We start from the raw sequence: 25,082 nt of genomic DNA on the forward strand, positions 1-25,082 counted from the left end.
TTTCCTGTATAATTCCTTTTAGAATATCATCTACTTGCATTAACTAAGTCCTTCCCAGATGAGCGACCTTGATACCAGATGAGTAGTGGTTAACTCCGAAGTAACGCTTTGAAATGGCCTGGGAAAAATTCCAGAGGAACATTCTAAAATAGAGATTAGAAGCTCTCACACAGAGACACACTCAGTGCCTCTCCCTGCCAGCCCCCTCTGTCCTGTAGCTATACATTATGCATGTGGATGTATGGGAATGGTTTGGAATCATTTAGGCACTTATGAAATGCTATTTTATCAAGCCAGTTCAGGAAGGAATTCAATATACTTATGCTGTGTTGACCTTTAACATCTGTAATGAATCCAGTTCTGCCTCTTGGAATAGAATGTGAACTCACTCCTTCATGGCTTAGTCATTAATAAATAGGGTTCTCCCCTAGTGCAGTGGAAAATCAGATGGATAACACTTGATATTATGCACACTAGACAAACATTGCTGCTTGTCAAGATGATATACAGGGATTTTTCCCATGTTCAGAAAGAGGGTGGCCCTAGTGGTGTTCCAGGGTTTGCAAGAAGGGCAAAGTGAGGCAGCGAAGATTCTTTTTTTTTTTAATTTAAAAAACAAAATTCCTTTTTATTGCAGTGTGAAAAGGACAAAAACAAGGAAGAGTAGTGCAAGCCAACCTCAAATCAGCAAGGGCTCCAAGAAAGTGTATCTTGGCTCGGTGGACTCGCAGGCAGAGAACAGAAAGAGCGACTGTCAGACTGCTCTCAGTCCTCGCTCTGATGTGAAACGTCGCAGTCCAGGCCTGCTGAAGGACTGCACAAATACAGCTGGGAGCAGCTTGGAGCTTCCTGTTTTAGAGCTGGAAAATTATGTTAATCAGAGACAGGCAGATGATGTTAGCAGCCAGCAAAAACCTCACGCTCTGGAGTGGTTGGAGTCGAGTCTTCTAAGTGAGAACCCTCCTTGCAGCTCTGAGTCAGCACTGCTGGGTCCAAAACAAAGCCAAAAAGTGACCAAAACACAGGCTCAACTAAAGAGCTGTGGTTCAGAGGAGAAGTTAGAGCAATGCAAAAAAGTGCCCTCTGAAGGGACTCCCTTAATTTCTGTCCATCCAGAAATGAGTAAGTGCAATGCTGATTGTTTGGGTCCGTTCCTGGGGGAGAAGACCCCCCGTAATCCCAGGTTGTTTTCTAAGCAAGACAGGGCAAAGATTGCAGCTGACAAGCAATCATTGACTTGGACAGAAGAACCCTCTCAGCCTCTTTCTGTGAGGAACAGTAGAGTGCAGACAAGCCAACACGAGCCAAGCACAGCCACTGAGGGATTGCCTGCGATGCCATCACCGAGTCTAGAACTGCAAGCTGTGTCTTCAGAGAAGCTTCCCCAAAAAAGAAAAAAAGAAGCTGAAAATGGTCTCAGGAAGTTAAAACTTCGAAGGCTTAAGAAGTCATAAAATCTGGAGTATTACCTTGGTGGCACAAGTGGTCACCCAAATCTGTGTGTAAGCAAAAAGTAGGAAGCAATTCAAAATTATGGAAAATCATAAAAATATGAAATCAAAATTAGAGAGGACATTTTAAGAAATTTTAGTTAACTAAGTATGTTAGTCATTTGGAACCATAATGAGGATAATCCTTTGAAGTCTTTACAAATTAGATATTAATATTGCATGAACCAGTGTCATATTTATAGAAAGAAAAATCTCAATATTTACTAAGCAAAATTTTAGTTCTGGGTATGTTTCAGTGTTATTAGAAAGTCATATCAGCTGATGGCAGCAAAATAAAACCCCTTTCCTGGTCTGTTAGCAGCTGCAGTTATTCAGTGTTTTGCTTGTTTCTGAACACATAGTTTATTTTACTAAAAATTAATCTTTTGTGCTAGAAAGTTCATGGTTTATTCACACGATCTTTACATCAATAAGGCAAATTGAGCTTATTTCAAATAAATCTTTAACCAGGATTAATAGCTGATAATTTGAGGTCCACCTTTTCAGCCAGGTTTCAAAATAACTGCAGTTTTCTGCTTGTGCAGTTTTGATATGAACATTTATTTATTTCTAGCCCACCTTGTGGGTACAAGTGATCATGCATTCAGTCTTTGGAAAGGTGAAGGTTGGGTTTATGTAGTTAGATTTATATAGTTACACCTGGGTGTGCAAACATTGCTCTGGGGTGAAGTTCAGACATAAACATATGGACATGCATTTATTTTTCAAAATCAGGCCCTGTTTAATGCAAGGACAACATTGTGGTTTTCATGTGTTAGTGATAGCCCAGTTAGTTCTTACTTTAAGACAGAGGTCATTTTTCATTGCACGGTGCCTTTTCATGCTGCTTTTTAAATTTATATGCTAATGAGCTAAGGAAACGTAACTTTATTTCATATCTGTCTTTTATAAATGTGTAAAATAAAATTTATGAGCAATTTTCTTTCATAATTCTCTTAAAATGAGCGTGACCACGGACACTGAGTCAGCAGTGCCCTGGTAGTCAGGAGGGGCAACCGTGTCCTGGGGGGCATCAGGCAGAGCATCACTGGGCAAGGAGGGGATTGTCCTGCTCTGCTCTGCACTGGGGTGGCCTCACCTTGAATATTGTGCCAGTTTGGGGTGCTACAATATATAAAAAGATATTAAGCTATTAGAGAGTGTCCAAAGGAGGGTCATGGCGGCGGTGAAGGGCCTTGAGGGGAAGTCATGTGGGGGGCAGCTGAGGGCACTTGGTGAAGAGGAGGTGAGGAGGTGAAGAGGAGATGAGGGGAGACCTCACTGCAGTTATAACTTCCTCGTGAGGGAAGAGGAGGGACAGGCACTGATCTCTGCTCTGTGGGGACCAGGGAGTGGCATGAAACTCTATCAGGGGAGGTTTAGGATGAGTGTTAAGAAAAGGTTCTTCCCCCAGAGGGTGGTTGGGCACTGGAACAGGCTCCCCAGAGAAGTGGTCGTGGGCCCCTGTCTGAGTTCAAGAAGCGTTTGGACAATGCTCTCAGGCACAGAGGGGGATTCTTGGGGCTGTCTTTGATGATCCTTGTGGATCCCTTCCCACTCAGCATATTCTACGATTCTGTGATTTTATCTGAAGCAATTTAGAAAAATCTCACTGCCATTTCCTTAGGACTGTGGATCTCCTCATTGGGGTTAAGAAGATGATTCACATCCATGAGCATTAGAGCTGGTGGTGTAACACCGGTCCTCATGAGAGCTGGCAGCTCAGCAGTTGACAGCAAGGCACTGTTGATTGTACAGCTTCCTTCTACAAGAAATAATGTCTGCTCTTGCTGTAAAGAGAGAAAGATTCTGCATCTGTCTAGAGGACGTGTTCTCTTTTTTCTTTCAGCCGTTTGTGTGATGTTTCTCGGTGCTTTGCAGTCAGGTTGCTAATCCTTACCCAGCTTCAGGCTCTGCTAAGAGATCTTTCCTAGTAACAGCAAAACCAAGGCTGCCAAAAACCTGGTTTGGAGGAAGAAGAGCTTGAGGTATGTTTACTGTTGTCTTTTTTATGGACTGGAGATACTGGGCCAGGAAGGGAGTAAAAAGCACCTTTTTGATGGACTTGAGAGAGGTATAAGGACATTTAATGAAGTATTTATCAGAAAAATAAGAGTAATTAAAATAGTTGGATAGTTTATATTAAAGTTTTAGCATAGATAATTCAAGTGTCAGAAACCAGAGGGCAACCACATGTAGTTTTTATTATCTCCTAATGTTATTAAATGTGGTTTAACCTTATAATTACAATTTATTTGTAATCTTAACTGGATAAGATACCTGCCTGCACCCTTACAAAGGAATACCATACATTATAGGGGGCTTGGATACATCAAACTTTCTCACAAGTGCCAAGTTGCACCATTTCTGCTGCCCTCACTGACTCACTGGGTTCGAGGCTCTTTGGAGCTGTGTATTTAGAGCTTCATTCCTTGAAAAAGTCGTGTCTTGGATCCTCTCAGAAATGCAGTTATTCAGGGAAAAAGCTTTGAATCGATGGTCATTTCTGGATTTTAGGTGGTGTCGCTGCTCAAAACTGTTGTTTCTGTTGTCTGTGCAACAGGACTTTTGTAACAGCTTCCCTTTTGCAAACCTGGTGGGTGCTTTGGGTGGTGCTGGGACACTCGGGCTGTGTCATTGTCATGCCTGTTATCTCTTTATTTTAAGCCCAGGGTCTCTTCTCAGACTTTGCTTTACCAGCTGCACCCAGAGGACTGGCAGAGGTGTGGTCTGACATGCTTTTGAACCACAGACCTGATTTCCTAAATCAGGTTTAGGGAGAAAAAAGAAGCTGGAAACTGAGCTGTTTCCAAATCTTGGCTGTGGTTTTCTATTACCAGTTTGCTTCTGAGCAGCACGAGCACACCTTTCTGTTAAAAGTAAGGAATGTTCAAGGCTCTCTTCTGTTCTGAAACTGCCACTGAAGCACAGAAACAGTATCTTTGGTTCAGTTTTTTCTCTCAAACCAGCCAGCTTTGGTGGGTTTTTATTTTTGATGAATCATCTGGTTCATTTGGTCTGTGCTCTTTGCTGATAGTGAAACAGCCCTTTCCTAGAGAAACACTTTCTATGGGTGCAGACGATTGTTTCCATTATTCTTTACATCAAAGGAGTTAAAAATATTTGTTTAGTGAACTTTTGTGTTTAAACACACATCAAAAGCTAGACCAGCCTTTTACGTAATCATTTATAAAGAGGAAGCAGCTGATGTAAAATCTCCCTTGCCCAGTGTTGATCCATAGGAAGGTTTAAAGCATCCTAAGAGTTATTGTGAGCACTAAGCTTTGTGTTAATTATGGTGTTATCTGCCAGGTAAGAACCCAAACTTTCCTTGCTGCAGAAGGTTTTGTCCAAGCGAGGTGTTAAGGAGCCATTTATTTGGTCAGGGAGTTCCTTCTCCCTTGCCTTGGCTGAGATTTAATTGACATTTTCATCCCATTGGTTTTTGACTGGAAAATGGGTTCTTTCTAAAGAAAAAAATAACAGAGGAAATATTTTTCTGTTTGCAGTGGGAATAAGAAAGATGTAAAATATAGACTTTCCCAGATTGCATGTTATGAATAGTTATCTCCTGGCTGTATCAGTACCAGTGAGAGGTTTTGTTCTGTATTCAAACAGGCTGCAGCAAACAGAGGCAATAACGCCGAGTCTCTTTGCCAGCAGTGGGAAGTGTGGGTTGGCCTCAGAAATTAGCTTTAATAAAAGGCACTCCTCACTTCTTTGCTTTGTGCTTTTTTTTTTCTTCTCTAATGAGCACTAACTGGCTTCCCCTCACCTGTGTGAAGGAGAAGATGTGGGCTGGGGGAAGAGCAGCACAGGAGCCTTTCATCAGAGGGATATCAAAGCAGCTGAACTGAGAGGGAGGCGCATGTGCTTATCCTGATGGCTGGGGCAGCACTGAGGGAAGTTTTCCAAGGGAAAGCCAGCTGGGTAAGGAACTTGTACTGCAAATTCTTGAGTCAACGCATTCAAGTGTTTCTGTCCACCTTTTTTCCTCCAGATAATTAAAATGGAACCTGATAGTGTGTGGCCTTGTCCTTTCCACGGTGGCAATAAGGTGACGTTTTTAGATGGGGACCTTTTGTTTGGTGTTGGCTTTTGCTGAGAAATCCTAAAAGAGTTGTGGAAATGATGTAGTGTCACAGGGGATGTCAGCTGTAACCTGGAAATTGCCCAGGGAATTAACCACAACTGTCCTACCTTCTTTACTATCCACATAAATTATTCCAGAGCTGGGGATCTGTTCCTGTGAGAGCTGACAGTGCACCTTGTGAGGATTTCAGTGATTTGTTCCCATTCTGTTCGAGTTAAATTCTTTAGTACAGCAATAGGAATTGGTGCTCTAGAGCTCCATAACTGCTTTACGTGCTGCCACCATAATTATCTTTTTTATTTATGCATCAGATCTTTAAAGAAAAGTGTCTTAAGCTCTCATTCTAGAGCCGGGCATGCCCCTTTTTAATATTAATATGATCTCACAGCTCTGGAATAAAAGGAATAGAGATTTATTTCTCCACCCTGTAGAGAAACTGGTTGAAACAATTTGCACATCACAGGGAAGGTGCTCACTGGCAGATCTGGGCTGGAGCTCTGGTCTGACGCCCATGTCTGATCCCACATGGCTCTGCTGCTGCCCCAGTGCTGGGGAAGCAGCTGCTGAACCATTCAGATCCTGCACCCCTTTCCTCCTCCTCTCCCCCACAAACTGGAATTAATCGTTGCATGGTTATTTTCCTGTTTTCCCCTCTTTTGGAGCAATCACTGACCTTTGCAGGCAAACTCTGTGTGCACGGGCAAACAATAATCATGAAAAAAGGGGAAGCCAAAAAAATCTTAAATATACTTAAATATTCTTGCTTCCTTTAGGAGGAGAGGGGGAGGTTACGCAATCACTTCCATCTTCTGGGGCGGAAAAGGCTGAATTTGGTACTTCCCTTGTCAGAACTTCTCATCTTTGCATGCACTCCCAAAACCATGAAGGCTCTGCCTTGTGACTCTGCAGATGGCAGGGGCAGTGCTCTGGGCCCCAGAGAGCTGGGGAGGCAGGGCTGGATTCAGCCTGCATTCAGAGCATAACCCTGTACCTTTCCTAGCTTGGCAGGGAGCTGTTTAATAACCTGAACTCTTGGTGTGCAGCTGGTGTGTCTGTGGAAGGGAAAACGGCTTCATCAGCGCCATGGCTTGAAGGTGCGGGTCTCGTGTTTGGGGCCCAAACTGGTTCACATTTGAGGCTTCAGATGTCCCAGTGCTCTTGGCTGCCCTTGGCTCCTGTTAGTAGTGCAGAGGGAGCCGTTCCCAAGGCTGGTGTTCCCCCGGTGACAGGAATATATTGGCATTCAGGCTGATGTAACATGCACCATCAGCACCCTTCCCAGTTACCTCTACGTAAGACGGGCCCTTTCCATGCGGAGGTGCAGAGCTTTGATGTGGCCGTGCTTGAGCTGAACCAAACCCAGATCTGGCACGTCCAATTAGCTGTAGGTAGAGCAAAGCTGAGTGTGCTAAGGGGAGTAATTTTATTTTATTTAATTTATTTTATTTCAGTGCCTAACTGGCAGCTGAGGAAAGACATATTTTTCAGTCCTTAAATGAAGAAGGATCCAAAGAACAAACAGTAGCAGTGGGAAACTTCTCCTGACTAGACAGAATGTGTCTTCCCTGAGTAGTAAAGTATGAACTGGCAAAGAATGATTTCCACAAAAATAAGTGTGCCTTGGTATTCTAACGGGGAAGCCTTAAACTTCATGTTTCTATTTATTTTCATGGCAACGGAAACCACTTCCTAGACCAGCCCCCAGCGTGGTGGTGGATCTGGCCTTTGGAGGACTGGTTTTGTGTTACATTCACCAGTGCAAGTTTTGGAGCTACCATTGAGATATGAGGATTAATTAATAAATACCATTACAGCAATTGCACAGAATTTTCTTCCCTCCCTCTGTACAGCTCGTGCAGTTCTAATTTTCTAAGGCCATGAGGTAGCAATGAAATGAGCTCTGTGGGAAAAGCAAGTTGTGTGTGGAGGAGCTCTGCAGTAACAAACCCTCTGCCTGATCCATAGAGCACTTTGGAGCACAGGAAAGGCTGGAAGTAAATAAATGAACACTGTGCTCAGGGCTCTGACTTATTTTGAAGCTTGAGGAACTCAGGTTTTTCTTTCACTGAGTCTTCAGAGACCTAAAGAGCTTTGTCACTATGTGCAACGATTAAGTCTGTGATTAGAATTTGCCTCGGTAGGTTTTGAAGAAGCCTGGCAAATGCAGGTTCCAAGGAATTGCAAATGCTCTATTTTTTTAAATTATTTTTTGCTTAATGGAAGGCAGGTTCAAATTCCTACCAATTCAGGTATGTTTCAGCCATTTGGAAGGAGGTGGTTGTTTCTGTGTCACTGAATTTGAGACCCACACGAACAGCAGACATCAGGGTGATGGTTAATTCAACGTTAAAAGCATGGGAAAGCATTCAGGGACTAGCCTGGCTTTGCACTTTGGAGGCAGGTGAAGATTCCATCATCTTGAAGTGGCTTTTTTTGGACACGCCGTGTTTGCTTTACTGCAGATTTAGAAGCCAGGGAACAAAGGGAAATAAATACTTGTGGGATTTGTTTGATGGGGAATTATTGAAGTGGTCAGATGAAGCTAATCTTGTTGACTTCCCATTCAGCAGGCACTACACTGACAAGGCTCTGGGCATGTGATTGGGAAGAGTAAGAGCAGCCCCCCCACCAAGGTAGCACAGCCACGGTGGAAACCTCCTTCTGAAGTGAGTTTAAAATAAAAAGTAACACTAATTAGATTTTATCATTTTTTTTAGACAGCTGTAAAGAAGGTACATAACAAAGTATTTCTCAGTGTCAGATTTTGTCGGCGTTCATTGTATTCATATTGCAGCAATCTTTGTAGAAAATATCCATTTATTTACCACAAACAAATACGGATGCAAAGGCCTGACCTCGCAGCGGGTTGGTTTAACTCTTTTTCAGTTAATTTGTTACACAGTTAATTGTTCCCTCAGCTTTTAGCCCCTTCCCAAAACAACTTTGCAGCTTCATCAGAACATGCCAAATTCAGAGCAGACCATGAGCCAGCCAACCCCTGCACCTCCCCAGGCACCCCCTTTGGGTGGGAGGGGCAGCATTAGTTCAGCATTCAAAGCCGTCCTGTTGAATATTTTAAGAGTTTATTTTATGCTTTACAAAGCACTTTTTGCCCATCAGAAATCAGCAGGATCTATGGATCCCTTCCCATCCAGGTCAGCACTTTGGATCTTGCCTAGCTACTTAGATTTGGTTACATCTGGGGGCAGCTCATTGGCCCGAGCAGAGTAAACTCGTTGCACAATTCCAGTCACCCCATCATCCTCTCGGGAATGCACAGAGGGACATTGGCCAAGAGACAGTGAGAACGAGGGACATGCTGCTTTCAAACCCCTTCAATCCCACTGGGAGCCAGAGGGGAACATGTAATCATCTCACAAAAAACTGACTCCACCAAAGGCAGGGGCAGGTCTTGGAAAACCTACAGCAGCACCTGCCCCTGGATTTGCACAACTGAGTGGCCGGGAGCACCTCCAAGCTCAATAATCTCCACGCTCTTTTATGTTTTCATACAAAAAATTTAATAAATATTACTTTTCAAGATTTATTGCCAGGAACAACACATCAAAGATGCATTTTCATATAACACTAATATCACAATACAAGGTATCTTCATGATCTCAATGGTTAACCACCGAGATGACTATGTTTATAAGCCTTTTGATCTTAAACATCGTAATAGCACTTTGATTTCCTCACTTGTTAAGGCGGGCAGTGTAATCTATGGCAAACCTACACAGTGATCTTACTGGACATTCTACTGTTCAAGTATTCAACAACTAGCTTATTAGAATACTCCCTAAATGCAGTAGATTACAAAAAAAAGTCAAATCTACAAGTGGTTCAGTATTACATATTTCATGGTGAGAAAAAAAATAATTAGAATTTACAAAATAAGATTGCTGTGTTTCCAACTTCACACGCTAATTTGATATTTTTAATTACATGCAACCACTCACATTTCATCTACATAAAGTAATAGCTCAGTTTTGTTCCCTTAAACTGCTCCTTAGCAGATTATCTGCCTGTCACTCGGTTTTCAAGTCTAAAGCAGCAAAAAAAATTTTCTAGTCTAATTCTCTAAACTGCCTCAGTCAGTACTTACAAAGAGTCTTAAAGTGATACTATGGAAGGTGTTTCAAACGTTTGACATTGTACAAAAACCAGCATCAAGGCATGAAAGCCCATCCTATTAAAAATAAACTATTTTAGAACACCTTAGTTTTGGCATATAGGCAACATGTAACAAGAAAATAAATTCAAAATAAAGAAGCCACGAGCTTACAATGCTATCAAAAACCTTCAACTCTAAACACATACATATAAATAAAAAGGAATGATATTTTAAGGCTCTTGATTATTAAGTTAATAAATCAAATATACACAGTGATTAATAAAAAAAGAATTATTTACATATCTATACAAACTTCTATTTTTGACACATTTTCCTCTTTAAATTCTTCATTTACCAGCAACTGCTGACAAGTTCCCCCCACCCGCCCCCAACAAAAATACAATAAAAAAATAAATAATAAACTTATTTTTGATAGTTGCTGTGGTTCCGAGCTGCAAAGGCACTTTCAAATACAGAACTAGTTGTACGTCACCATAAAACCAATATACAAAAAACTCAAATTCAATAAATATAAATAAAATGTATTATTCTAAAGAAACTGTATAAATCGGAACATCTGGCAGAAAAAGAAAAAAAAAAATGAACACTAAGGAAGAGTAATAAGGCTATGTAATACCTTATGGAACGTTTCCATGATGGATCAGCTGCAGCTGAATTTACGGGAGGGCACTTTTGACTAGTTTTGCATAGATGTGAAATGCAGCACTTGGTATTCCAGCCAACCACAGCAACTATCATTGCCAGTGTAAGCCAGCTTGTCCAAACTTAAATTAACACAGGGATTCTAAGTAAATAATAGCCTTAGACTCAAATATTACACAACAGTTTAAGAACTACAAGCTCTTGAGTGCCTTTATAATGATACTTAAAGGCCCTGCATGGCAGCACCCCACCGTCTGCTATACGATGTACTCCATCCGATTTAGGCTTTGTGCACTTTCCAAGTCTCTGTTGTCCTGTTTATTTGTCCAGTTTGGGTGTTTTGTAGGGGTGCTGTTGGGGGGCTTTTCATCTCTGTCTACCAAAGTGTAGGCTGGCTGCTTGGCAAATCTGGCCTTCTGCTGGTGCTTGTCCATGTCATCCTCCTCCACCTCAGAGTTGTGTGTCCTTATTTTGGCGATTTTGGAGTTTTTGTTTTCGTAGTCTTTAATGGGGACAGTGTTTGCTCCGTGTTTCTCAATGGGGTTTTTGATCTGGTTCAGCTGCTCCCTCACGTTGTTGGTGGTGTTGTCGTCAGAGGCCGTGTGAGTGTGGCTGCTCTGCTTTCGGCGCTTCCGGATGCACCAGTAAAACACGGTGACCAGGCAACAGATCCAGGCTACTGTCAGGACCGAGCTCAGCAACGGCACCAGGAAATCTGGAAGAGACAGGAGAGCGGTCAGTCCTGCTGTGAACCCAGGGGGCCAACTCCAGGCTTTCTACAAAGAAAACCAATCTCAGTTCTTAAGCCTTGTTTTTTCACTTATTTCTCCACGAGGAGAGCGGCAACCGCTTCACCAGGTTAGGTCGCTGCTTTAGAGCATTTTCAAAACCTTCGTGGTTTTCTTAAATAAAAAGATCCCAGTGAACAGGGCCAAGGAGCAGAGACTCCAGACTTCCCTTTGGAAGGGCTGTTCTAGTCAGGGCACGGGTACAGGAGTCTGGGGACAAGGACCAGCTCACCTGTTTTGCTCTTCACCGGCCGCCGCTGCACCCTGACTTCGGCCACCGCTGCGATGAGGGTGTTGTTCCCGTCGCGCTTACTGACCAGGTCGATGATCTTATCTGTGATGTCCTTGATGGGGTTTTCATCTTCCCCGATATCTTCGGCAGACTGCAGGACAAGGCACACAGTTAACACCAAATGCCACAGCAGATGCATGGGGGAATCTGCTATTTATAAACTTCCACAGTCACTTAAGGCTCTTGGTGCTTTTAACACATAAAAAAATCCAACCCAAAAGGCTGGCTATGGGCAGAAACTAATAATGCATATTTTTTGTCCCCATCCCTACAAAGACCAAAAATCCCCCCCAGAAAGCAAGAATGGAGCACAGAAATGTTTTACTCCCCCTATTACAGTTGCCCCCAGATGGCAGCTCTCAGGTATGCACATGTAACCAGGATTCCTTCCCTGTTCTTAGAGGGAATCAGGATGGAAACTAAACCACAAGAAGTGCTGACAAAGCCAGGAATTAAGATTTTTATGAAATCCACATGTTGCACACATATCTAATTACTACTGAGACATTCAAAAATATTCCAGGAATACTTACAATAGCAACATGGATTTCATTATTTGCCAAGTGGGAAGGCTCACAGGTAATGTAGATGGAATATTCAACAGAAACATTCTTCAGAATATTCAGATTCCTCAATTCACTGCAAACATGCTCTGTGGTAAGGCCCTGGAGGACACAAAAAAGGTGTTGGGTTTTTTAAATATATATGCACATAAACACACAGATATAAGATTTGCTTGGGTTTTTTTTCCTGCCCTGAAGTAAGAGTTCTCGAGGGAAAAGGAGGTGGAATTCCCTCAAAACCAGCTTTCATTCTGCCCTAGACACAAAAGCATTTATGGTGGAAGGTTGTATTAATCCTTCTCTGATTTGTTTACTTTGATAAAAAGACAGTGCCACCTTTTATTGTGCTTTTCCCTATGACAAAAGTCATTCCAAGCTCCGGGAAGCAAATCCACAGGTGCCACAGCACAGCGAGCTGCTGCTACTCACCGGTGACATCATTTCTTTGTTGAAGGTGAAGGTGATGTTGGCACAGTTGTCCTGGTAGTAAGAATCTGAGTTGCATTTGGTCCTCACAGGCTGCTGGTTGGAGGGCCAGCACTCGCCCACGGCGGCACACGGGTGGGTGAAGCAGTGGTCGTCCCGCACGGGGACACAGGCGTGGCCGGCGGGGCACTCGCTGTGACCTTTGCCGTGCAGGACACAGGGCCGAGGGCCACACCACACCTAGGAGAGAAGAAATGCTGGTAAGAACCCACTGGTTAGAGGACAGAGAACAGTATAACCCGAAGCACAGCCCAGCTGTACCTTAGAACAGGTGACTTTCCCATTCAGACACTGGCAGGTATTGCAGTCGTCGTCCCACTTCGCCCCATCTGGCATTACTCGAACGCTGGTAATGCAAGGCCTTCCTGTAACTGAAGAGTGAACAAGAATTAGAAGCTTAAAACAGGGAAAAAGTGAAAAAAAAACCCCAAAAAACAAAATCCAAACAAACACCAACCCTACCAAACCCTTTCCTAAGTTCACCTAAACTTATCGCTAAGTTTGCTTCTTCAATAAAGGTATTTGCTTTAAACAATAACAGATAACAGCCCCGAAAAAACAACCCCATAGAACCACAAAACCATCAAGATGCAATTACACAGATCTTGCTACAAACATTAGGACCAGCTCTGGCATCTGGAATACCTTCTTGGCATCCTGGACCACTGCGACCCGGGGGGCAAATGCAACGGTACCCATTAATTTCATCCACACACGTCGCTCCAAAGGCGCAGGGCGAGGACTGGCACTCGTTGATATCTGTGATGGGAAGGAGAGGAAATAGCATCCTTTTGTTTTGGCAGAAAAAAGCAAACATAGGATATATTTGCCTACTGGAGCTTTTATGTTCATTTTCTAGCGTCTGCTGGGAGATGGATTCCTGCTGGCAGCACCGGTGTAACCTCAAAACAAGTCCTTTGACGTTTCTGCTGTGTGGCACTAGCAAAGATCAAAACCTGACCCCTGTGGCTACTTGAGCTTTCCAAGGGCAAGGACACATTCCTTCCCACACAGGCACACTTCCTCTCCTCTGATGTGCTCCAGTTTTGTCCCCCACTAGATTCTTCAACTGATGACAATGTTAAACCCCTTCCCAGTTGTATTGCTGCTGTGAGACTTCCATTTCCATGGCTGTTATTAAAAAAAGTGTTAGTGTCCTCCTACCTGTAATTATTATTAAATTACAGGGAAGCACATACATCACCTCAGGGCTTGGAGGTGGATTATTAATTGACAAGGTTTTTGGCTGGCACACTTTCATCTCAAGCAGAAGCCTGGGTCACACAAACACATGTGAACTGGGAAAACTATCCTGAAGGCATTTTGACTGCTCATCTGAACCAAGAAGTTTCAGCTCCAGCTGAGTGACTTCAAAATTTCTTTCATTTTCAGTGTGATTCCTGCCCTCCCCAAATCTGCTACGAATAGAAAAGGCACAGGACACCTATCACTCATCTGATCTACCACTTAACCTAATTAAGATGATTGTCTTGCAACAAGATTCAAGTGAGACAAAAATCCAGGTGGAGCACCATTGGAACACTTACTGATCCTGCAGTCGGGCCCTGCGAAGCCTGGAGCACACTCACAGCGGTACCAGTTCTCTCCATCCACACAAGTGCCACTGTTGTAACTGTAGAGAAAAGTCATTGCAGACATTAAGAAACTGCTACAAAGAATCCAGAATTCTAAAACAACAACAACAACAACAAAAAAGCCAAGGATAAACACAGCAAACTTACCAAGGATGAGGACTGCAGTCGTTTGTGTCTGCAAAGCAAAGACAGGCAGCATTAAAAATGCAGGCTTTGGCTAATACAGCTCTACTGGCAGTAAAGAATGATCAAACTTCCCCTAATGCCCACGTTATACTTAGCTCAACTTTTACAAAAATATGCTGAAATTCTCTACTAAATTGATTCCAGGCTTCTACCACAAAATTTGTTAACTACATTATGGAACACATGTACACAGGAAGAGATCCTTGTAAAGAATCTAATGGGGGGGGGAAGAAAAAGTGGAAGCAGACAGAGCTGCTCGTAGAAAAAGAATGCAGGAGAAAACAAGACAACATCTGTCTCCACTTAGCTGATTTGCAACTTTCTCATGCCCAGGTCAAGGCTCTATCACACAAAGTCATTAAAAACAAAGATTCAGGTGATGCTAAAGCCTACATCAAACAAGCTTTCCCTTCTGGTTTCAATCTCGACTCCGAGGGCGACAGGATGAGCTCATGTTCTCATCAGGCAACACTCTGGAAAAGTTCAAGCAGAGCCAACTTACTCTGAGTGCATGTGGGTCCTTCCCAGCCCTCCTTGCAGACACAAGTGAAAGAGTCCCCGCTGACCACACAGGTACCACCGTTGTGGCAGGGGTTTGGCAGGCAGCTGCTGTTCCTCGCTGGAACACAAACAACATTCGCCGCTAAGTTGTTAGAAAGCCCTCGAATGCGAGCCAAGAGGAAAAACTGAGGTCACAGATCCACTGCTGCATCTGCTTCCTGGCGATTATGCAGGGTATTTACCTATGTTACAAGTGGCTCCTTCCCATCCTGCAGGACACATGCACTTGAAAGTGTCCCCCTCGTCGTAACACGTCCCGCCGTTGTTGCACGTCGCCTCATCGCACTGGCTGTCGCCTGTGAGAAACCCAAACCATCCTTAAGACTGGTGCTCTTTGCAAGTTCAAGCGGCCAATCAGAGCACGCCTGTTACGTTTTGGAAATGCTGAACTTACGGGAGTGGCAAGTTTTTCCTTTCCACCCATTTTTACATTCGCAGAAGAAGTCGTTGACCAAGTCTCGGCAAGTTCCTCCATTGTGGCAGGGGTTTTTACTGCAGTCATTAATATCTGGATAAGTTAAAGAGAGAAAGCCGGCTCAGGGCTGTTTACAGAATTGACAAACAATGCTTGAAAGGAGCATAACCCATCCCTAATTTTGGCCTGTGTTTCAATCCTGGATTAAACACTTAAATCAGTATTTTAAAGCTTTAAGCTCTGTCACAGAGATGAAGAATGTTTCAACACATTCCTGCTGTTTGTTTTCATTTTGTTTGTAATCTTGTTTCAGTAAACAAGCAGTGAAAAGGCCTATTACATAAACTCCCCTGTTAGGCAGGGGATGGGAGCAGAGTGCTTGCTCCTCCTCTGCTCCAGAGATGGACAAAATACACGTGTGATATGCAGACAGGCCATTCCTAAAGTGGCATCTACTAATGCAAAGGGTTTCTTCCTGAATGTTATCCAAAGGATAGAGCAGGAAACTGAACCGTGGGAGGGCCAGGTTCTACTCCCAGTCCAGATTTGTAACTTGGGTTTAGTTACAACATAATACAAAATCTTTGACTTGGTGGAAAGTAGAGGACACCTGGTCCCCAACGGCCTTTGAAGCAGTTTATTGGCACTGGTCATGTTTGTCTTCAGGACAGCACCAGCCATTCCTTCCCAATGTTTTCCCAAGAGATCTTTCTGTGTGCTGAAGAATGGATAACTTACTTGTTTCACAATATGTTCCTTCCCATCCATCACTGCAAATGCATTTGTAGGAGTTGATGCCGTCGATGCAAGTGCCACCATTTTTACAGGGGTTGCTCTCACAGTCATTGATATCTGCAACAGTTGGGAGGAGAAAAAAAAAAGAGGAAAAAAACCTCAAACTAGGAGTACAGCTACTGAAAGCCATCATCTTATTGCAGACTGTTTGGTGCTACTTCCATTTCTAAGACCTTTTTGAGGGGAAGGGTTATAACCAAGATGAGAAATGGGTGAAAAACTGGATGAAGTGATGAACCATCACTCAACAATTACTATTAAAAACAACAAAAAATAAATCAGGAGTCCTTAAGATCCACGTTAAACCCCGCTATTAAATCCCTCAGACCTTGTATACATAAGGTTTTAAAAACATCCAATTCATGGCCAGAGGGTTCATTACTGTGAACTTTCCCCAAGGCCCAGCAAATTCCACTCTGCCTCACCCAAGGCGGGATACGAAAACTTAAAGCAGTTCCGAGGTTCACTGCGTTACAATAAAGAACCCTTAAAGCAGTCTGGGAGGGAAGGATGGAATCTTTCTTCAAACAGAAAAGAGTGCATATCCTCCTTTCAGCTCTTACTCTCATGGCAGTAGGTGCCGGTGAATCCTTTGTTGCATTCGCAGGTGAATTTCCCACCCGCTTGGCTCTTGCACTTCCCGTGAGGCCCACAGACGTTGGAAGAAATGTAGCGAACCCCCTCGGGTGTGCTGTTGGAAGCCACTGCCACGGTGCAGCTGTCGATTACTGTGGAAAAGCAGAACCTGCATGAGGGTTGCCCGTCGGACCCGATTCCTTAAGCTAAGGGCAACATTTTAATTCCCAGTGACGGATGTTTAGAAGACATGTGTTGGAAAAGACCTTTAAGACCCTCGAGTCCAACCACAAACCTAACACTGCCAAATGTGTTTGCTGCTTTAAAATGAAAGGACTGTGCCAGCTGTGCATAAAATAATCACAACATTTTATCTGACGGTTGCTGGACCACGTCCACGGCCTGGAATAGGCTGTTTGCTACCTGTGTTTTCTGTCCACGTGGACATAAGGCTGTCTTTCAATAGCTGATATTTACAAATATTACTCATCTGCTCATACAAATAAAGGCCTAAGGCAGAGGGCAAAATTCAGCCTCTTTATGCAAGAGCTACTCCAGTGACACCATTGCTGGAGCTGCATTAGGGCTCCAGCCAGGGGAGGGGCAGGAGCTGTTGCCAGACATTCCCATTCACCCGCGAGGCAACACAAACCTTCACAGGGAGTTGTGCGGCAGTGATCCTTCAGGTGGGAGCAGTTCTTCCCTTCATAGTCCTCAGGGCAGTTACAGAAATAGTCCATGGCAAGATTGAAGCACTGGGCGCCATTCTGGCAAGGATTGGGCTCGCAGTAATCTATGTCCAGCTGCAAGCAGCGCAGGCAGAGGGAAGGGGAATAGAGAGGGGAGGGGGAAAAAGGAGTGAGGGAAGGCTGAGTGAAACAGAAGGTTTATCATAGCTTTTCCCTCACCATGACAGGCCGACATTGTGGAATCTGACCTTTTTATCTGCTCTCTCAAAGAGTCATTCATAACACGGAGTTTAGTTCGACTCGCGGCTGTTCGGGCAGACAGACTCTTGATATCGAGCAGCCAAAATTAATAGAGCGCAAAGCCGGACACGCAAACCCCCTCTAACAAAAAGAATCCTCCGCAGCCCGTCAGGGGTTTTGTTGGTTTCTTCCCCCCCCCCAATATATATTAATCAAGCAGTTTCTTGGCAGACTGACAGCGATATCAAGTACAACTTTATCCTATGGTTCACTGGACTCCAGGCATTCCGTGCACAGATCCGGAGCGCCGGCACAAACGGCACTGGCTGAGAGCCTGCCTTTCACCCAGGCTTCTTACCTGACAGAGGTTTCCTGAGAAACCAGCGGGACACAGACATTGGAATCCATTGATTTCGTCCTGGCAATGACCCCCATTCATGCAAGGGTTACTTGCACATTCATTGATGTCTTTCTCACAGTGATCTCCTGCATAGCCAGGTGAACAGATACACCGATAACCATTAACCAAGTCCTGGGAAAGAACAGAAAAGTTTACAGTTAAAGGTTTCTCCTCCCTCTTGAGGTAGTCTTATTAAGGAAAAAAAAAAAGTCAAAAAAAAATCATCTTGCTATGTCCAACAAGGCAAAAATATTTAGGGGGGGAAAAACGAACACACACAGACCCAGTCCTGCCTTATGTTCTTAATTTCCAGGCAAGACACATTAATCCACATTTTGCAGTGGAGTGCCTACATTTACAGAAGGTAGTTTGCACAACCAGCCCATTCACTGGTGACACTGGCAGTGAAAATGAGTCATTTCTTGCAGTTATATTTTTTGCCTTTACTGTTGTACAGACATATCTTGACATGCTATAGCATGACATAGGCCTTCCCCCCAACTTAAAGAAAGGACAATTTATACCACCTAATTGCTATTTTCCAAACTATTTGTGCTTAGACTCAAACGTTTTGGTTACTGTCGCAAGTCTTTGGGAAACCAAAGTAAACCAAGAATGGCTTACCCGACAGGATCCTCCATTCTGACATTGTCCACGACAGTCGTTAATATCTGTAATAAAATTAGCATGGTTAGAAGGCAAAAATATATTTACACTAGATAGAGAGTTCAGGTCTCTCTAAAACTGCAGCTAGATAAACCTTTTGTCAAGTTTCCTGCATGCCTTCCTTGAGATAAGGTTATTATAATGGGTGGGAAACCTTTCGTGATTTTGCTACGAGAGGCAGTGAAACTTCACATCATTGTTTCAGTCACTTTATCAGAATATAGCTATGGTACAGGCTAATGACTTTGATAAAATTGTGTATTTTCATTCTGCACCAACTACTCCCTTTCTAAAAACATCAGCTGCTGGGGCTCTGCCCGATGTTTAAATCTGAGCTTAGAACGTACATATCCCCCCAGAACTGGCCTTTAATAAACCCGAGGATATGGACACTTACTGATATCACAGTTGTGGCCAGACCAGCCAGTAATGCAGTCACAGTAGTAGCTGCCAATCAGGTTCCTGCAGGAGTTGGCATTGACACAGGGTTTGCCCTCACATTCATTGGCATCTGAAAAACCAAGGGGAACAGCCCAATGCAGAGTTTGTAGGGCAGGGGGAAGGGGAAAAGCCCACAGCCCGCTCTCCCAGCAGTTCCTTCAGAGCTAAGAGGAACTTGTACAGCACAGATTAGTGTGACTGCAACAAACAGAAGTCAATCACACCTCAGCCTCTGAAGGTTCTTTCAGTTTCTCTGCAATTAGAACTTACAGGCTACGCTAATTATTTGATAATTACCCAGCCACTCATTAAGAGCAACTTCTCCCCCCCCCCCCACATCTCAGCTGAGCGTTTTGAAGGAGAAATGCTGCAGCCCGGTCAGTGGGATGAGTGTGTTGTGTAAGGAATGCAGCCAGCTCATTCTCCCTGAGATCATCCACATTGTGGAACCCAGCTGTGAACTCCTTGGTCTGGAGGAGTTGACATGGCTGGAGAGATACAGCAACTTTCTCACAGGCTAAAGGGAGAAACACATGTGGGGGCAGCGCTGGGAGGCACATCGTGCACCCTCCCCACTCCAGGGCAGCTCTAGTTTGAAGGATGTCTCTTAGTTAACCATTTCCTTCAACTGCCAGCACACAGCAGCAACAAAGTGATGGAAGCCATGCTTGGAGACTGTCCCAGACCATGGAAACACAAACATCCCTAATGCAAAGGGCACAACTGCCCTGGCCTGGCTGTACCACGGTAACTTTTGCATTTCTTTCTCCCCACTCCAGAAAAGCATTGGATGAAGGGAAAAGCAGTTCTCACCTAGCTGGCACGTTTTGCCAGTCCACTGAGGTGGGCAAATACACTTAAATCCATCAACTAGATCTTGGCAAGTTCCTCCATGACCACAGGGATTTGGAGAACAATCATCAATATCTGTAATGCAGAGTAAGGAGAGGCTTAGCTCCACTGCCCGACAGGCAATGGCACTAACTGACACATTTGATAAATGGTTGCTGCTACTTGGGTTTTCCCCCAGGATCAGAAGGACAACAGGACTTCTGCTTGGAATTCTGGGTCATCTCTGATTTCAGCAAAAGCCTCCTTTAAAAATAAGAGTAATGTGAATGGGGGTTCAAAGCACAGGGGAAAGAGTTTACCCCTATGGCCTTTTTGCAAGTGGAAGTCATATTTTGATCCAGCAACTCCCTCTAAACAGCATTTTAAACAACTTGCCAGAATGCTACAAAAATTCAGCATTCTGCTTCTTTTGAGAAGCCTTTGGCCATTCTTTCCCCTGGCAGTTAACAAACAAAAACCTCAGCACCAGCAAAGGGGAAGAGAGTGCTCAGGGGAATAAAGGGCTGCCAGGAACCAATGCTCGAGCTGGGAAAGGTTAAACAGGCTGCCCTATAAGTTTATCAGCGATCACAAAGAGTGATCTAAACCAGCAAGCTAGCATCTTTTTTCATACAAATTTGAAAGAACTCACTATCAGTGCAAGTTGGTCCAGCCCAGCCAGGTGCACACACACATTCAAATCCCATGGATGTCTCCAGGCAGCTTCCTCCGTTGTGACAGGGATCGGAGAGGCAGGCGTGCTCCGCTGCACCGGACACAGGCACATCAGGGAGGGAATACAGCAGTGCCACCAGGAGCCACCCCCTACACCCACCCTGTGCTCTGCCCTGGACACATCACTGTCACGTTGCTGCACTGCACTCCTGCAAGGACCAGGAGGCTGCTGTTCACAGGCACCAAAAGCTCAGGAGGAAGCATGAGCAGGCAAGGCTGGATCTTTGCGCCCAGGCCTGACCGGGTACACTAGAAACGGAGTTTTCCTCCATCTCATCGAGTGTATCCAAACCCAGGTAAGAATTAACTGTCAGTGGCAGCTCAGCGGCTGCAAACACTCACCAATTTCACAGTTCTGTCCCGAGTAGCCCTCAGGGCAGGAACACTGGTATTTGTCAGGGCCGGTGTTGCTGCAGGTGCCACCGTTCAGACAGGGCGGGTGGGTTCCACAGTAGTTCAGATCTGCAGGAGGGGAGGAGCTTTAGAGCCACGGTTGGAAAGCAACAGAAACACCCCCACGTGTGTGCTTTATTTGTTACTCCAGAGCCTTTACAGAATGCATCCACACACAAGAGTAGGACAGGGCAGGGAGAAGTTAAGGACACACCAGAACAGCAGTGGAGACAACGCCAAGCAGCTGAAGGACAACACCCTCCCAGCACTCTGAGCCTCACGTGCAAAGGCTCCCAGTGTTAACATTCAAGTGTTCCCCGTGGGATTAGCATACCTTTGTCACAGAGCTGACCACCCCAGTTGGTTTCACAGAGGCATTGCCATGGTTCAATGCAAGTGCCATGGACACATCCAGGGTGTGGAATGCACTTATCACAGTACTGGCCTTGCCATCCATACTGACACCTTCGGTTAAAGAGGGGGGAAAAAAAAAATCAGAACAGGGAAACAAACCAAAAGCCAGTCAGAACTGCTCTGTGTAGATACAAGTGTGGAAATCCAAAGCTTGGAAAAAGGCTGGGGAAGTGGGGGAGAAGGGCAGGATGAGGGGAGGGGAGAAGCTATTCAAGGATTGTTTGATGGTTTCTTGTAAACAAACATTTTGGTAGTTTTGCCAAGGTCTCTGTAGTCGGCCTCCTGACAAAAGAATAACTGTTCTGAGAGAACCAGCATGAGGCCATTCAGCACAATAATACTCTTTTGGAGCCTCATATAAATGTGGCAGAGAGGGTGGGTGTGCACTACAAATCAATCTCTGGGCTTTGACAGGGTGCTTTATAAATCGAGGGGGGGAGAAGGAGTCAGTGGGAACAACAGTTATCCAGAGATCCTCATGAATACAAGGTTCCAGGAGTTTCAGCCATGCTGGGCTCGCAGGAAGACAAACAAAACCATAACCACCAACTCTGAGCCCTTGGCAAGGCAGTAGCAAAGCATGAGGAGTTTCCTATTCCACCAGAAGCCAGCCTTATTCCCAACGAGGAGACACACACAGCCAGTATGGAGCGGGCCACGGTAAAGGATGGAAGAAAACAGCACAAGTCAGGATTCTACACATGGGCAAAGATCAGCTGCTGGTGTGTTTCAGAGTTTGATTGATGCTAATAACCTCTTTTCAGGGAATAACTAAAACATCCAATTCTGGGAAACTTCAGCGTCTGAAGAATTTGTTATTATTTATTGCCACTATCAATTAGGTACCTGAATTCTCTACTGAAAAGGAAGATGTGCTTTTAAAGTAAAGCCCTCTGAAGGGAAAGCTCATTTTGGCATCCATTTAGTTCTCACTAGCAAGACAGACCAAGGATTCTTCAAATTAAAGTGGATCTATAGTTAGAAACAAGCAAAACAAGTTGGAAATGAAAAGCAAGGGTTTTGTTGAGGTACTGTAGTTCATTAACAGGTCTTGAGAGTAATTGATCAGCAGCAATTATGCACTAAGCTGTCACTAAATTATGAAAACAAACCTCAGCCCTACAGAAGTCAGCTAAGCTTTCTATTTGTAAAACCCCCCACCATTCTTCTGCCGGCAATTTCTTCTCATGGGAAAAAGGCAGAAGGATCTATCCAGTGGGTAATCACACACAGCCAGTGGTAAAGCCCAACTTCCCTTCTAAAAATCTCAGGTGACAAACTGCATCCTAATTAACTTTTTTCTTTAATAGCTATTTCAATAGCAGCCTATTCAAGGCCAATGGGAAATTCTTATTAGTTTGTGTGTTAACAAAAAAAGCCAGTGCAACTTATGTGTCTTTGTGAGCAAAGAACATGAAAGAAAACCAGATAAGGCAAAACAACCTCTCCCAAGTGGCTCTTGGAAAATCCTTCTGTAGAGGGAATATAATAAGAATGCACAGAGATCAAAATTGAGGAACATACCCTTTTAATTTGTATTGCATTCAAAGCAACTTGCCTGTGAGCTTGCACACAAGCCAAACTAAGGGACCTCACCTGCAAAAACAGGTATCCACATTGAGAATTTTATTCCTTTCTGTCAAATCAAAGTGGTGGTGGGTTTTTTTTTCTTTAAAACAAGTGTAAAAAGAAATGAAATAATTATTAAAAAAAACCAAAAAAAACCCCAAAACCACACCACACAAGAAAAAATTCTGTGAGCTTTGCAGCCAAAGATATTACTTTATTCAAACATCAGCTTCAATACATAACAAACAAAACTGGATAAGGCTATGGGCATGTAGAAAACAAGAATTTAGATAGCAATTCCAGAAAAAGATTCACAGTAATAATTCTAGTTTAATAATATGTATGCAGCAGTTTCTCATGAGAAATTTAAAGTTAACTTTCCTTGTATAGTGATTCATGAGTAAAAATGGTTTTGTTGGCTGGCCTGCATTGAAGAAAGTGACTCTCACCAAGAGGGAAAAGGATATTTTAGGAACGTTTGGAGTTGTCTGTTGTACCAGAATGCAGAGCAGTTTCTGCTGGGATGTTATTTTTAAACCCTGTTGCATTTGTAACATACAGGCTATATGACTCATCAAAACTTAAAAGAGAATAAAATCTTGTTTCTGTGTTCACTTTAAAGATAGTGGTCTGACTTGGCAAGCAGAAGTTATCTGAAAGCACCAGAAGGACAGCATTGTTTCAAGACTATGCAAATCAAGTGTGGGAAAGTTGCACCTTAAGTAAATAAGAGCACTAGTGCATGTCTGGGCAGTGAGTGGGAGGCAAGAGACTTAGAAAGAGAAAGGAAAGGAAAAAAAAATCTGGAAACAAAGCCTGTTGTTCTGACTAGGAGACAGCAACCCCTACAAGGCATGTTTATTCTGATGACAGAAGCACAAATCACTGGTAGCCCTGACTGACTCGCTCCTCTTGCCATCTGTCCCCCCCCAGTACTTCCTACTACTTGCTAGGCTTTTTCTTTTTTTTTTATTAATTAAAAAAAAAATTAGTTTCGGTGTTCTGGGGGTCAACCAGCTCATATCAGTGCTGCTAAAGGTTAAAAATCACTGAAGGACTGACAGCAGTCCATCCTGCAGCTCGACTTTCACTTGCCACAGCTCTTGTGAGGATGAGAAGTTCCTTCCTACCTGGCTGTCAGAATGTTCCTTGATGACTTTTGTTTGTTTGTTTGTTTGCTTTGAAGCATAAGTTACAGGGACAGAGAGAACAAATTAACCAGTGTGGCTATTTAGGCTGAATTCTTATATAACAGCCTGCCAGATACCCCAGATTTAGTTCCTGTTTGAACTCCAGTCCACTTCATGAAAAAATTTTCAGCAACAGAGAATCCACCAATATGCTTGTCAGGTAGAGAAATGACTTTCTATTCCTTCAGACTTCTGAGTCTTATTCATGAATACCCAAACTGTACTTTTAACCCTTCCTACACAGGATCAATATCAACCTTTTGTAACCTCAGGAGCCCTCAGCTGTAAACAGATGTGATAGAGGGTTACAAGCAGCAGCTTGGAAGCTGCTTGTTGATAAAGAATATCCACATTTAATACCCACTAACCCTCTAAGGGTAAGGGAGAGAACCTCCCCGTGCTGTAAATATATGATGCATATTTTAAGGCATTCCAAATATTTAATTGTTGGGTTATGGGTAAAAATCTGCTTTTCATTGTCTCCTTGCCAGGACAGAATGGACTTCAAAGCATGGCAGCAAAATTCAGCATTCATGGAGCCTACTGACAAGATTTCATCCCAGCCATTAACCTCTCAGCACTGGGAGCCTGGCTCACAATGGCAAAGGATCCGAGAGATTTAACTAATCCCATTCTAAAGAATGCTTGACTTTTGCCTACTGATGGAAGAAACCTGGGGGTGGGAGGGAAGAAGGGGGAAGCAGTGAAAGGGAGAAGGGGAGAGAAAAGCCACACTGTACTTCAAGCTTGGAGTTGAAAAAGCCTGTTAATCAGGCTGGGGGGAAAAAACATACCCAGAAAACATTTGCACTATTTATGCAGAAACAATTAGTTAGTGCTCATTAGGCAGCATTCACACGATTTATCCCGTACCCCCCCACCCCCCCAGTGCCACCA

The 25,082-nt window shown here is 43.8% G+C and overlaps 2 protein-coding genes across 14 annotated transcripts in view; one reads left to right on the forward strand and one right to left on the reverse strand.

The window, feature by feature from the left end:
- The window catches only part of LOC114002181 (SLX4 interacting protein), an 82,363-nt gene extending 68,525 nt beyond the window's left edge, over positions 1–13,838 (forward strand). For 9 of the 13 annotated variants that reach the window (XM_039389865.1, XM_039389864.1, XM_039389866.1 and 6 more), the window contains one exon: positions 638–2,436. In XM_039389865.1, coding sequence (XP_039245799.1) covers positions 638–1,454 — 817 coding nt within the window. In that variant the 3' untranslated portion in view covers positions 1,455–2,436. Of the gene's footprint in view, positions 1–637; positions 2,437–3,339; positions 5,421–8,150; positions 8,250–10,920 lie in introns of those variants that run through there. The other 4 variants (XR_005566674.1, XR_005566673.1, XR_005566676.1 and 1 more) reach the window with 4 other exon arrangements.
- JAG1 (jagged canonical Notch ligand 1) overlaps positions 9,081–25,082 on the reverse strand; it is a 35,368-nt gene continuing 19,366 nt past the window's right edge. Inside the window, exons 6-26 of the mRNA XM_027748003.2 lie at positions 21,347–21,477; positions 20,962–21,081; positions 20,537–20,650; positions 19,867–19,980; positions 19,010–19,123; positions 18,571–18,617; positions 17,905–18,078; positions 17,270–17,420; positions 16,605–16,769; positions 15,985–16,098; positions 15,226–15,339; positions 15,014–15,127; positions 14,773–14,889; positions 14,232–14,259; positions 14,037–14,122; positions 13,135–13,248; positions 12,751–12,860; positions 12,433–12,669; positions 11,974–12,105; positions 11,381–11,531; positions 9,081–11,075 (exon numbers count right to left, since the gene is read on the reverse strand). Of these exons, the coding sequence (XP_027603804.1) occupies positions 10,618–11,075; positions 11,381–11,531; positions 11,974–12,105; positions 12,433–12,669; positions 12,751–12,860; positions 13,135–13,248; positions 14,037–14,122; positions 14,232–14,259; positions 14,773–14,889; positions 15,014–15,127; positions 15,226–15,339; positions 15,985–16,098; positions 16,605–16,769; positions 17,270–17,420; positions 17,905–18,078; positions 18,571–18,617; positions 19,010–19,123; positions 19,867–19,980; positions 20,537–20,650; positions 20,962–21,081; positions 21,347–21,477 (2,905 nt within the window). The 3' untranslated portion in view covers positions 9,081–10,617. The remainder of the gene's footprint in view (positions 11,076–11,380; positions 11,532–11,973; positions 12,106–12,432; positions 12,670–12,750; positions 12,861–13,134; positions 13,249–14,036; positions 14,123–14,231; positions 14,260–14,772; positions 14,890–15,013; positions 15,128–15,225; positions 15,340–15,984; positions 16,099–16,604; positions 16,770–17,269; positions 17,421–17,904; positions 18,079–18,570; positions 18,618–19,009; positions 19,124–19,866; positions 19,981–20,536; positions 20,651–20,961; positions 21,082–21,346; positions 21,478–25,082) is intronic.

Source organism: Pipra filicauda, unplaced genomic scaffold (assembly GCF_003945595.2).
Source record: "Pipra filicauda isolate LSUMZ 115617 unplaced genomic scaffold, ASM394559v2 scaffold77_size3566232_pilon, whole genome shotgun sequence".
Classification (NCBI taxonomy): domain Eukaryota; kingdom Metazoa; phylum Chordata; class Aves; order Passeriformes; family Pipridae; genus Pipra; species Pipra filicauda.